Genomic DNA, 12,676 nt, shown 5'->3' on the forward strand with positions numbered 1-12,676 from the left:
TTGTAGTCAGCCGTACCCCAGGCCTTTGCAACCACTGATCTTTTTCCTGTTCCCATAGTTTTGCCTTTTTGAGAATGTTATATAAATGAATCATTAATAGGAATAATTACATATAAATACATAATATTTTGAGTTTGGCTTCTTTCACTTAACATTATGCATTTAAGATTCATTCCATAACAATACCATGGTGATTTAAAAAAAAAAAAAAAAAAGGCCAGGTGCGGTGGCTCAAGCCTGTAATCCCAGCACTTTGGGAGGCCGAGGCGGGCGGATCACGAGGTCGGGAGATGGAGACCATCCTGGCTAACAAAGTGAAACCCCGTCTCTACTAAAATTACAAAAAAATTAGCCGGGTGTGGTGACGCATACCTGTAATCCCAGGAGGCTGAGGCAGGAGAATCGCTTGAACCCAGGAAGCAGAGGTTGCAGTGAACAGAGATCACGCCACTGCACTCCAGCCTGGGCGACAGAGCAAGACTCTGTCAGAAGGAAGGAAGGAAGGAAGGAAGGAAGGAAGGAAGGAAGGAAGGAAGGAAGGAAGGAAGGAAGGGAGGGAGGGAGGGAGGGAGGGAGGGAGGGAGGGAGGGAGGGAGGGAGGGAGGGAGGGAGGGAGGGAGGGGAAAAGAAAGAGAAAAAAAAGATTTGTGCACGTTGTATCAGCAGTTCATTCATTTTTATTGCAGAATAGTATTCCAATTGGAGGTATCAGAGTTTCTTTATCCATTATCTAGTCATGAGATATTTGGTTTGTTTAGTGGTTATGAATAAAGCTTCCGTAAAATTTGGAATACACGTATTTTAAGTGTACAGTTTAATGAATTTTGATAAATGTATACATCCACTTAACCTCCAGCCTAATTAGGATATGGAAACCATGTGTGTTCCCTCCTGTATTTTTCTAGTCATTCTTTCTTAACCTTTATTCAGATACAGTTTAATGAGTTTTGATAAACGTATACATCCACTTAACCTCCAGCCTAATTAAGATATGGAAACCCTGTGTGTTCCCTTCTGCCTTTTTCTAGTCAATCTTTCTTGACTTTTATTCTGATTTCCATAACCACAGCTTTTTCCTTCCTGTCCTAACCAAGTTCATGTAAAAGGAATTATGCAGTATAGAAGGAAGTGACATTCCTTTAATCCCAAGAGGAATAAGTGATTGAAGACGTTTAAGAAGGAAATAGGCACAATCTGATTTATGTTTGTAATGATCTTTTTGGCTGCTGTGCGAAGAATAGTGAGTATGCCACATAAGTATTATTTTTCTTCCCATCTTCCAGGGGGAATACGGCTCAATAAAATTCCCAGGTCGACCCGAATTTCCATACTGGACCCATTCAGGGAACCTGGAACTATTTCTGCCATTCCCGATTCTTCCCAGCAGATGGCCCCAAAGTCCAGTTACTGAACTGCCTCACGGAGCCGCGGGCTCCAATGTGAGGCGGCCGCTGCCCGTCAACTCCAGCATGAGAGTGGCAGCTGGAGTTGGGGAGCTGCGAGAATCCTCTAGGGGTGCAGGGCGACGGCTTCGGCCGCACCGCGGGCTGGCCAGGGCTGCGTGCCCGTCTCTGACTCTCAGCAGAGGTGTCTGTGGCCAGGAGGAGCTGAAGTTCGGCAGGACATTGGTCCGCCCGGGGACAGTCCACTCTGCGGGGACTTTCTCTGGATAAGGAGTGCGTGCGAGTGGGTCCCAGGCAGACAGGGTGTCTAGAAGGCTACTCGCGAGGGAAGGTGGCTCCTTGGATTTAAAGACGAGGAAAGGAGGGGGAATCTAAACTAGGCTTTGGAGAGAACTAATGGGAGGGGCGCGGGGTGGGTGCGGGCTGGAAAACAGAGGGGACAGCCAGGACTGGTGTTGGGTGTCAGGGAACAGACGGAGCGGACTGCGTGGGTCCAGCCAAGGAAAATGAAGCAAGCGGGCTTGTTTGGGTCGAGGTTGCCTAGGGAAGCGGAGAACTCAAGTGCCTCTTTTCCCCCTTCTCCAGCCTCCTCTACAGTGGTGAGGTCACAGCCCCTTGGAGCCCTCCCTCTTTCCACCTCCCGCTCTCGGGTCTCCTTTGGCCTGGGGTAACCCGAGGTGCAGAGAGCTGAGAATGAGGCGATTTCGGAGGATGGAGAAATAGCCCCGGGTCCCGTGGAAAATGAGGCCGGCCGACTTGCTGCAGCTGGTGCTGCTGCTCGTCCTGCCCAGGGACCTGGGCGGAAAGGGGTGTTCGTCTCCACCCTGCGAGTGTCAACAGGAGGAGGACTTCAGAGTCACCTGCAAGGATATTCAACGCATCCCCAGCTTACCGCCCAGTACGCAGACTCTGTGAGTACCCGGGAGAGATCAGGGGCGGACCCAGAGACCAAGGGCACCTGCGAAGGTGGCCCGAAGTGCACAAAAGCAGCTCAAGAACAGCCCGAAGTTGTGTGTGTGTGTGTGTGTGTGTGTGTGTGTGTGTGTGTGTGTGTGTGTGTAGATGTGTGTGTGCGCGCTAAAAACTTAATCGCCCACACTTGGGAAGGTATCATTGTTGACATCCTCATTCCTAACACAGGAAAAGGTTACAAAACTTTGATGTACAATGACAGTGAGAGCTGTTCTTTCCAACATGCTGCTATTGGGTACTTTGCCTAACCCTGGTTGAATCTGTCTCATTTGAATTAATAAGGATAATGGCATTTCAGGAACTGACCTTTTTGATCTTATCTTAGGTAATAAAAATTGCAAAAATGTGTATTTCTCCTTTTTGTTTCTCTAGATGGGAGATTATCTTAGCAGTTCTGCTGATTCATTAAATTGTTGAAAAAAGTTTAATCAGGGGCCCTTTTTAAAATGAACTGTCTATACAGTATCTATAAGTTACTTACTCAAATGTGAACTGCCAGTGAACTAGTGCGTCCAGAACCCTGCTTTGTGATGGGCATGATACAGGTATAAAGAAATGAAATTTCATAAAAGTATAGTGCATTTATCTGCATGTTAAATGTTACCAAATTAGAAATCTGATGTTAAATAAGATTATGCACACACAACCTGTTTCTTAACAGCAATTTAAATCAGTAATCATTGAAACTGTAGACAAATCCAAGGGAATAAAGTCTCTCTTGATTGGTTATAAATAGAACAGAAAGCAAGCATAGTAAAACAACCTAGGCTGGTTAAATCCAGTTAAGGTAAGGAAGTGCAGGTTATTAAAGAAAATGTTGATAGATGAAAAGAAATGAGAAAGCTGCACCTCTAGGTTTTCTCAAGAATTTAGCTCATGAAGACTATTTAACAGTAGATGAATATTTTAGCACAGAGATGTATTTCTGTGCTCTGAGATATCATAGTTTCTCAGCTCACCTGAATTAATTAGTTCAATAACCTCCAAACAGTGTGGTAGTCATTCTCCATGCTGCCATCACAGAATAAAATGTGTAAAAGGTTTAATAGCCTCTTGACTACACCTGTACACGGGTTGCTTGTCACCTCTAGAATAAAACTCTTTTGTGCAGCCTACCAGATCTTTCAAGACCTAGTCAAGTCTTTCCAATCTCATTGCTCCTAATTTCTCTAACTTCCCCCTCCTGCTGAGAAGAACTTCTGGCGCTGCCCCAAAGGTCCCTGCTGTTACAGCTGCCCTTGCCTTTCTTCCTACATTCTGTCCCCTCTGCCTAAAGTACATTTTCCCCATTTCTTCACCTGGCAAATGCCTACTCCCAGATCCAGATTCTGGATCAACCCTGCAGGAAGCTTCTCCTGACCCATGACCTTTAGGCTGCGTGAGCTATACCCACTTCCCAAAAGTGTTCTGTGCACGAACCTAACCCTAGTCCTTAGACATTGTCTACTTTCTTGTAACTTGTTATTTATTTGCATGCCCACCCAAGCAGGACACAAGCTTCTCTAACATAGGGACACTGTCATTCAACCCTGAATTCCTGAAACCCTGGAACTACTCAGACACACACACACAAAAAGCTTATGTGAATAAATGAACAAATGAATATGCCAGGTCTCTGAATGTCCACTGTGTGTTGGAGAGAAAGAAATCCAAAGACATCACTTCTTCAGAGACTTCTTTAACAGTGGCAGAAATTCATTGAAGAGAGATGTGGCTCTGACAGTGAAAAGGAACTAGTAGACATCCTGTTTAAAATTCCACCAAAAGTTGAGAAAGAACGGGTAATAGAGAATGAGCAATGGAACAGGAGTCAGGAAACCAGCATTCTCTTCAGTCCTTCTTTCCTAACCGTGAAATTGTGTAAGATGACTGATTTGGAAGCAGTCAAATTTCCTTCTGAGTAACAGAGAAGGTTCAACTAGGTGCTTTCTAGGTGACGACATGTTGCTGATGAAAATAGTCTGAGGGAAGGCACTGAATCACAAGAAGTAATTGGATAAAGACAGTGGCAAGGAGGATCTGACCTTGAGAATAATGGAGAGGGAGGTAGTATGTTCTGAAGAATAAAGTAATTCTGAGATGGAAAAGAGAAACTTGATGAAAAGTATGGGTAAAACAATATGGTAGTCTCCTTTGAACAATGGCTACAACCATCTGCAACAGTAGAAAAATGATTTTTAAATCTTTTGGGTGTGGTAGAACTCTTCTGTTGAAGAAAAGCATATAAGAGAAGTAAAACGTGTAAAGCTAGCAATTATATTGTGTCTACTTATGGGGGGGGCGGGTCCTGTTCTCAGCACTTTGCATGAAGTCACCCAATGAATCCTCACCAAATCCAATTAAGTAGGTGATGCTATTATCCTCATTTTATAAATGAGGACATTGAGACACAAAAATAAAATGAAGTAATTTGCTCAATGTTGCACAGCTTGTAAGTGGTAAAGTCAGGATTTAAAATATCATATCATCAACTATGGAGCCTGCACCCTTAAGCCACCACTCTCAGATGAAAAGTGTGTCTCACCATACCAGTTTTCCCTTGATGGTCATAGGCTTTGGAGAAAAAAGTCTGAAAACAAGTCACATTCAATAAACCCACTGATAACCTCAGGGGCTATTCATCAGATAAAAGAACTCAGAAAGCAGGAAGTTAGCAGGGAAAGGAAAGAAGAAGGGAAGGAAGAAAGAGAGAGTGGAAGAGAGGGAAGGAGGACAAGAAAGACTAATTAGTCTTTCTAGACAAGAAAGATCTAGATCTTTGTCTAGATCTTCGTCTAGATCTTTCTAGACAAGAAAGAGCTAGATCTTTGTCTAGATCTTTGTCTAGATCTTTCTAGACAAGAAAGATTTAAGTTATAGAAGGTATTCCCGGCTGAAATAAACTACATTTTTGTCATTAAAAAGCCATTCTGGATGGTGACCTCTTTTTGGAATCTACTTAAATTATACAGAATCTACCACTGAGACATGTTCTCTCACAAGTTTTATATTATTCAGAGTGTACCTCTTTTTAAAGTTTTTGAAGAGCTTACACTGGTTTAAAATGTAAGGTATTTTGTTCTTATAGAGTTATTTGCATTACTTCTGCAACCTTCATCAAGATGCTGTATAACCACTTCTTAGACATTTTACAAATTATCATGGTGCTGAGAACAACTCTTTCTAAACCTTATCTTCTACTCATAGATTATTGTTCCGAAAAGTGAACAGCTCTCTTGCCCTACTATCCATATTCCAGCCCCGTGCTCTGATGGATGGAGGGGAGACAGTTACGGACTGTGGCCCTCACTGAAGAAGTGATGCTGTATCTTTTCCTCACTCCTCCCCTCCAGAAGGGTATGATGCTTTACCTGAGCGGAAGGTGAGGGAGAGCTGGAATGCCTACTTCCCCCACTGCCAGTGGAACATTCTAGAATCTTTGATGTGTAGGTAGTTCGAAAAAAATAACTCTCTTCAATTGAAAATTACTGATTTAAGGACACTTAAATGAAGCAAGAGAATAAAATTAAAAATATAAATGTTGGCATATAATTATAGATCATATTATGTCAAAAGCAAGGATAACAAGATTGACCCATCACCCTCTCTTACTCAGAAAGTTGCCATTTGTTGCCCCTGTGCATGAGAAGATCCTTCCTTCTCTGAATAAGGAGGTAGAAAGGATTTGACAATCATTCTGGACCATTCTATGTATTTGTGTGGATTCTTCCTCAAGAAAGTGCTGACATGCCTTACTATGTTCTTTTAACCTACTTGCTTTCAGTTTCATTATAACAGTAATTGCCACATCTGCCTTCTCCAACCCCACTGCCATCTGTGGTCTTGGGTTTATCCGTTTGTGTGCCTTCAGATATGTTTCTGAAGGAGCTGTTGTTTTCAGGTTCTGTTTTTACTCATTTGCATTCTGCATCTGTGGCTCTAATTGATGGACTCTCCCAGTGTTTACTAAACTGAAGACAATCATTCATCATCTTTGGCATTTGTACCCTGTGTTCCATCTGTGCTGTTATTTACTCAGTATTTTTAAGTTGACTCACTTCTCTAACTGAAATTTATTTAGAAAGGTTACAAGTGGAAAATTAGCATGACTTGGTACAAATAAAAGGTAACCAGAAAACTAAAGACAGCAAAAACAAAAATATAATTAAATTCTAGCTACAGACTATTGTCTGTGAATACACTGAGCTTACAGCTGCCTTGTCTTTGTTAACAAGGAAGCGAAATAAGTGTTAGTAAGTATCAAAGAGATAACAATCTGGCATGGTGTCCTTGGTAGTATCAAAAGGATGGAAAGACAATAAAAAAAGGAATTCCTCTCTCACTGTGTGATTCACTGTTATTTAATGCCAGGTGGGCACTCCACCTAAAATAATCTCATGTATCTCCAAGACATCTTTGTTCCACACTTAAGGAAATGTGGATGTTTTGTATATTTCACAATGGTTTTAGTCACAATCAGTGGTTGTAATCTGAATAACAATTGTTTCCAACCTAAAGAGAAGCCCTCTGCTTCCACACTCACATGCTCCCCAAACACAGCCCCACACATATAAGGTGACTTCAGTTCATATATCCAGGCTCTGTGAATTATTCTCTTCCATTCTCTCTCTCCTCTCCCATACATATGAAACAGTGTTCTAAGAGGAGTGAAGAATTCTGACCTGAATGTTAAAGGGGTTTGATTTATTCACTTGAGATGAACATAACAATAGACAATAAAATTTGTCCATCATATATATATATGAGAGAGAATATATAGAGAGAAGGAATATATCTATATACCTATATGTGTATATATAGACAGATATATGTATTCAGATATATATATATATATATATATTTTTTTTTTTTTAAATCAGCCAAGGTTTCTGATGATAAGTAATAGAAAACCCATTCTGTTTAGGTTAAGGAAGAAAAAAAAATTTTTTTGAAAGAACAACATGTGATTTACAGAATTACTGTAGGACTAGGCTTTGGAAATAGGCCAAGGCCTACGGTGGGCAAGGAGCTGGAGCTACAGTGAATCATCTGTTTAGGACAATTCCATGGGCAATATAGAAACCACAGCCACTGGACATCTCCAGTTTTGTAGCTGTCAGACTGTCTACGTGCTGCCGTCAATAATTTCCCAACCGTCCCTGTCTCTTTAAATATCCTACCCGAGAGTGGTATCCTGTATGGGAGCACTTGATTGACTGGCGAGCCATAGCTGCTGTAGGTAGGAAGAGGAAGGAGATCACCCGCCTACTTTTGGTGTCTGAAGTAGGAGACGCAGGACTGGGTCCTTCTAATATTCCACACGATGGGGAATTCCCCACCGAAGAGGGGCCATATGCACTCTACATTGCTCATCATTTCCTTCATTCTCTAAATGTTTACTAAGGACTGACTATGTCGCAGACACTGTGTCACACTCTGGATTTCATGGAGTACACCACCAACATGTCCCTGCCTGCAGGGATCTTACATTCCTGCATAGTATGGGAGCTCCATATTAATCAAATAATTACATAAACACAGAGTTATAATTGTACACAGAGTTATAATTGTGTAAGTGTGCTTGAGTGTACTCTTAGTAGGGATGAGGGATACTTACTGAAACTGGGGTTCAGGGAAGGCTTTGAGCTACCTCCTGAAGAACTAGTAGGAGTTGAGTGTAAGAAGTTTCAGGGGAGCAGGTAGAAGGTGGAGACATGGTGTTCCAAGAGCTTTGAAGAATTCTGACCTGAAAGCTGAAGGGGTTTGATTTATTCACTTGGGATGAATATATTAATGGACAATAAAATTTGTTACTACTCCCTTCATAACTCAGTACAGGTCGAGGTGAATTCTGATGTCCTTGGGAGTAGTTTCTATGCACACACACACAAAAAACAGTTAATGGGGGTAGCTGGCTTCGTAAATTAATATTTGGTTTGTTAAAGAAATAAATGTAAAACCTAGTTCTTTATTGAGTTTTCTATGTATTTATTATTTTATTTGGAAATCTAATCATAACAATTACTCTGAGAAGTGTTTCATCATTTAATAATATTTTAATAACTGATTTCCCATATAGTTTAATAAAACAATACATAAATGGAAACAAATTTAATGTATTTTATTTTAAAGTACTTGAATGCTTGATGAAACTTTCCCAATCCTTAGAAAATTTGAAAGCATCTGTTATATTAAACTTCACAAGTACCAGGAATCCTACATTTTTAGACAGCCAAGCTCTAAAGTGAGATGCTCTGGGTTGAATGCCTTGGTCTGCTATTTCCTAAATATGCTTTTGGGAACATTGCTTAGTTCCTCTGGGCCTCAGTTTCTCCATCTATAAAAAAAAGGTAATAATAGTCCCTGACTCACCAGATTCCTGGGTGGTATGAATGAGTTAATACTGTCAATGGATAATTTTCAAAGAAAGGTAAAATTGTAACTCTCATACACCTATAAATTGAACACATGTTAAAGATTTTAATTAACTCACTGATGAGTGTATATGAGTTGCCTAAGGTTGCCATAACAAAGTTCCACAAACTGGGTGGCTTAACACAACAGAAATTTACTCTCTCACAGTTCTGGAAGCTAAAAGTTGAATCAAGGAATACCTTGATGAAGCAGGGCACATGCTTCCTCTGAAGACTCCTGGGACAAATCCTTTCTGGTTCTTCCTAGGGGCTGGTTACTGCTGGCAATCCATGGCATTCCCTGCATCATTCGAATTATTGGTTTTAGGCCCACCCTCATTCACTATGGCCTCAACTTAACTCATTACATCTACGAAGATCGTATTTCCAAGTAAAGTCACATTCTGTGGTTCCAGGCAGATATGAATTTTGGGGGGATGCTTTAACCCACCATAATGAAGAACCTTGTAAGATATTACAACTGGTTTAAAGGATAACCCACAAACTAGACATATTTATAGATTAGGAATATCAGAGTGACTATGCAGATGGAGGCCAAACTAGCTTCTTCCCCAGTCAGGGAGGGAAGTTCACAGAAGCTCTTCCATACGGGACAGAATTTACAATCTGTAGACAAAATTGTTTTGTATTGCTACAATTATGTACAATCTAGAAAGTTGTAAAATAATTCCCATAGAATCAGACTGAGAAACTTGGAAAGGTGTGCTCTAGTCAATACAGAGCTTTCCGTTGAAACACATTTTTCCCCAGTAATACATGCAAAATTATAGAAAAGTTATCACCTCCTAGTGAGCACTGTACAGGTAAACTTATTAAAATCTCTAATTTCCTTTTCAACTTAAATCACAAGTCAAAATAAATTACTCAATTATACATTTTAAATTGGAATAGCAAGACCAATCTATTAGATATCCCAACTAGGTCAACAGCTTCTGTTAATACAAATACTCAAAATACCAAATGTATATTGATTATTCTTAAACTCAACACAAACACATTAAAACTATGGGTCTGATTTGGATTCTCATTTCTATTGTTAACTCTAAATTTTCCCATACTAAAACATGTTTATTAATTTAATAAATTAATCTTCATCCCCTAATGAACTCCAAGTTCCTTATGGAAACATCCACTGGTTTCCAGGTGCCATACAGTTAGGGTTTCCCTATCCAAACGGACCCTCCTCTTACACCTGTAGGGCACAAAATATCTTTTCTTTACCCGTCACATGGTGCATGGCTGAGACCCTACAACAACAACAAAAAACAGATTGACAAGAAAAAAACGGTAAACAATTAAGTTTTACATGACATGGGAGCCGTCAGTAATAAAGACCCAAAGGAACAGAGAAAACTATATATTTTTATGGACAGTCGTACAGATTGTAGGACAAAAGGATATGATCAAATGGTAATAAACTGTGGTCGGTGGGGTGGATCTTAGCAAGTCTTATTTGTTCAATTTCATCTTGGTGTCTCTGTGTCTTCATTCCTTTTCTCCTGGTGTAGGGAGAGCCCCTCTGAAATGAGGGTCTTCCTACTTTAGGGGAAGACCAGAGAATTGTTTTACCACCTGATTCAGGGGAGAAGGGCAGGAAAAAGTGAGAGAGACCTTCTGCTTCTGCTGTTTTCTCAAATGCCAACGTGTCACATTTGGGGATAGAATGTCTTGAACCCCATTACATCTGTCATTCAAGTGTAGTTAATAGCATTCCTTTCACTCTCAAAGGTGTCCCAATTTGGGGGCTAAATTACTAATATTAATAGATCTTCCTATTAGACCATGAAGTCCAGAGGCCCGTGGGACGTGCTCAGCCTTGTGTTTCATTGTCGTAGGTGTGATTGTAGATAATTGTAGCAACCCACTTAAAAGAGGGTTGGTCTCAGCCGGGCACAGTGGCTCACGCCTGTAATCTCAGCACTTTGGCAGACCGAGGCAGGCAGATCATGAGGTCAGGAGATCGAGACCATCCGGGCTAACATGGTGAAACCCCGTCTCTACTAAAAATCTGAAATTTAGCCGGGCGTGGTGGCAGGCGCCTGTAGTCCCAGCTACTCGGGAGGCTGAAGGAGGAACATCGCTTGAACCCAGGAGGCCGTGGTTGCAGTGAGCCAAGATTGCGCCACTGCACTCCAGCCTAGGTGAAAGAGTGAGGGTCTGTCTCAAACAAAAAAAAAAAAAAAAAAAAGAGGGTTGGTCTCTCAGTACCACCTCAAAATCTGCAAGCCCCACATAGATAGTAGCAAAGCTCCTTCACTCGTTCAGTTAAGATTTGCAACTCTTTGGCTCTCTGAAGACACCTGAAATGCCTTTCCTTCTGGCTTACAGCAGGAGCCTCTTAGCTGATCTGCTTTCACTTTTGTTCTCAACAATCTATTCTTCACACAGCAACCAGACAGATCTGTAAAAACGTACATCAGGTCATGTCCTGCCGCTACTCGGAACTCTCCTGGTTATCTCAAAGTAAAAAACGAAATCCTTACCGTGGCCCCAAAGGCCCTACTTGATCCAGATCTTCTTTATTTTTCTGATGCTATTTCTTACTGCTCTCCCTCGGTAATTCCGCTTTCATTTCACCCTCTTTGCTGGTCTAACACGTGTCAGGCTTCTCACATTTGATTCCTCCCTCTGGCTGGAACATTGTTTTCCCAGACATCTGCATGGCTAATTTCCTCACCTCCTTCAAGTTTTTGTTTAATTGTTATCTTCTCAATTAAGCCTTTCCTAATCACTTTATTTAAAATAGAACACTCCTGCTTTCAAACCAAAATTATCCCATAGCACTTGTCACCTTCTAATATACTACATAATTTACTTTTATTTTTTATTTATGTCTTTTGCCACAAGAGTCTTTATGTATTTCCCCCTAAGAGTAAAAAGGAAGCTTTTTATTTTGTTTTATTGTCATTAGTCTATTTTGTTCGGTTTATGAACTCCAAGTGCCCAGAAAGAGGTTGGTATTTAATAGGTAGTCAAAAAATATTTGTCTAATAGAGGAATGAATGAACGAATGAATAAGTGAATGGCCCTCAAGGTACTTTAGTATCATTCCATTGGATCCCTCACACCCTTTTATGATTCTATTCCAAAAAGTCCTTGAGTTTTTTTTTCTTTTTTTTTTTTTTTTTTGAGACAGAGTCTTGCTCTGTCGCCCAGGCTGGAGTGCAGTGGCCGAATCTCAGCTCACTGCAAGCTCCGCCTCCTGGGTTTACATCATTCTCCTGCCTCAGCCTCCCGAGTAGCTGGGACTACAGGCGCCCGCCACCTCGCCCGGCTAGTTTTTTTGTATTTTTTAGTAGAGACGGGGAGTCCTTCAGTTTTATTGCTATGTTAGGATAGATGGAATTCTGCCCTTATGTTTTTCCTTATTATCTGGGATGTTAGTTTTTTAGATACTGAAATGACATCTGATGGAGTTCCCCTTCTTTCACTGCTTGTGTGGCCCTACGCTTACATTACTAAAACCATGTTAAAGGCATTACTCTGAACAGCCACCTTCAAGGAATATTAATTTTACCAATGCTTCCTAAACTTTCCAAATGTAGTACTGCTAGGGAAGAGGAAAGGAGAAGAGTTCCCTATGATAGCTGGGGCACCTAGAAGCATTCCAGAACAAGCAGGGCTTTCCTTTGAACTCTCCAGTTGTTTTGTTTGTTTGTTTGTTTGTTTTTGTTTTGTTTTGTACCTACCAAAAAATCACAAATAATTTTTAACAAGAAAATTACAAATTATTTTCTGTTATGTAACTGTTTTTCATGCAGCTTCTACATACCTTCCTGAAGCATTTTTCTGCCTTCCTGGTAACATCCTTTTGAATTTGCATATCTTGACCCAAAGGGGTGACTTGAAGACCCAACATGCCAGGCACAATACGCCAGAGAAGATGTT

The 12,676-nt window shown here is 40.9% G+C and overlaps 1 protein-coding gene across 4 annotated transcripts in view; it reads left to right on the forward strand.

Moving 5' to 3' along the window:
• The first annotated feature begins 1,420 nt into the window (after nt 1-1,420).
• Nucleotides 1,421-12,676, forward strand: part of TSHR (thyroid stimulating hormone receptor) — a 179,012-nt gene continuing 167,756 nt past the window's right edge. Inside the window, exons 1-2 of one of the 4 annotated variants that reach the window (XM_077937653.1) lie at nt 1,421-1,676; nt 1,989-2,314. In XM_077937653.1, coding sequence (XP_077793779.1) covers nt 2,145-2,314 — 170 coding nt within the window. In that variant the 5' untranslated portion in view covers nt 1,421-1,676; nt 1,989-2,144. 4 annotated transcript variants of the gene reach the window in all.

Source organism: Macaca mulatta, chromosome 7, assembly GCF_049350105.2.
Source record: "Macaca mulatta isolate MMU2019108-1 chromosome 7, T2T-MMU8v2.0, whole genome shotgun sequence".
Taxonomy (NCBI): domain Eukaryota; kingdom Metazoa; phylum Chordata; class Mammalia; order Primates; family Cercopithecidae; genus Macaca; species Macaca mulatta.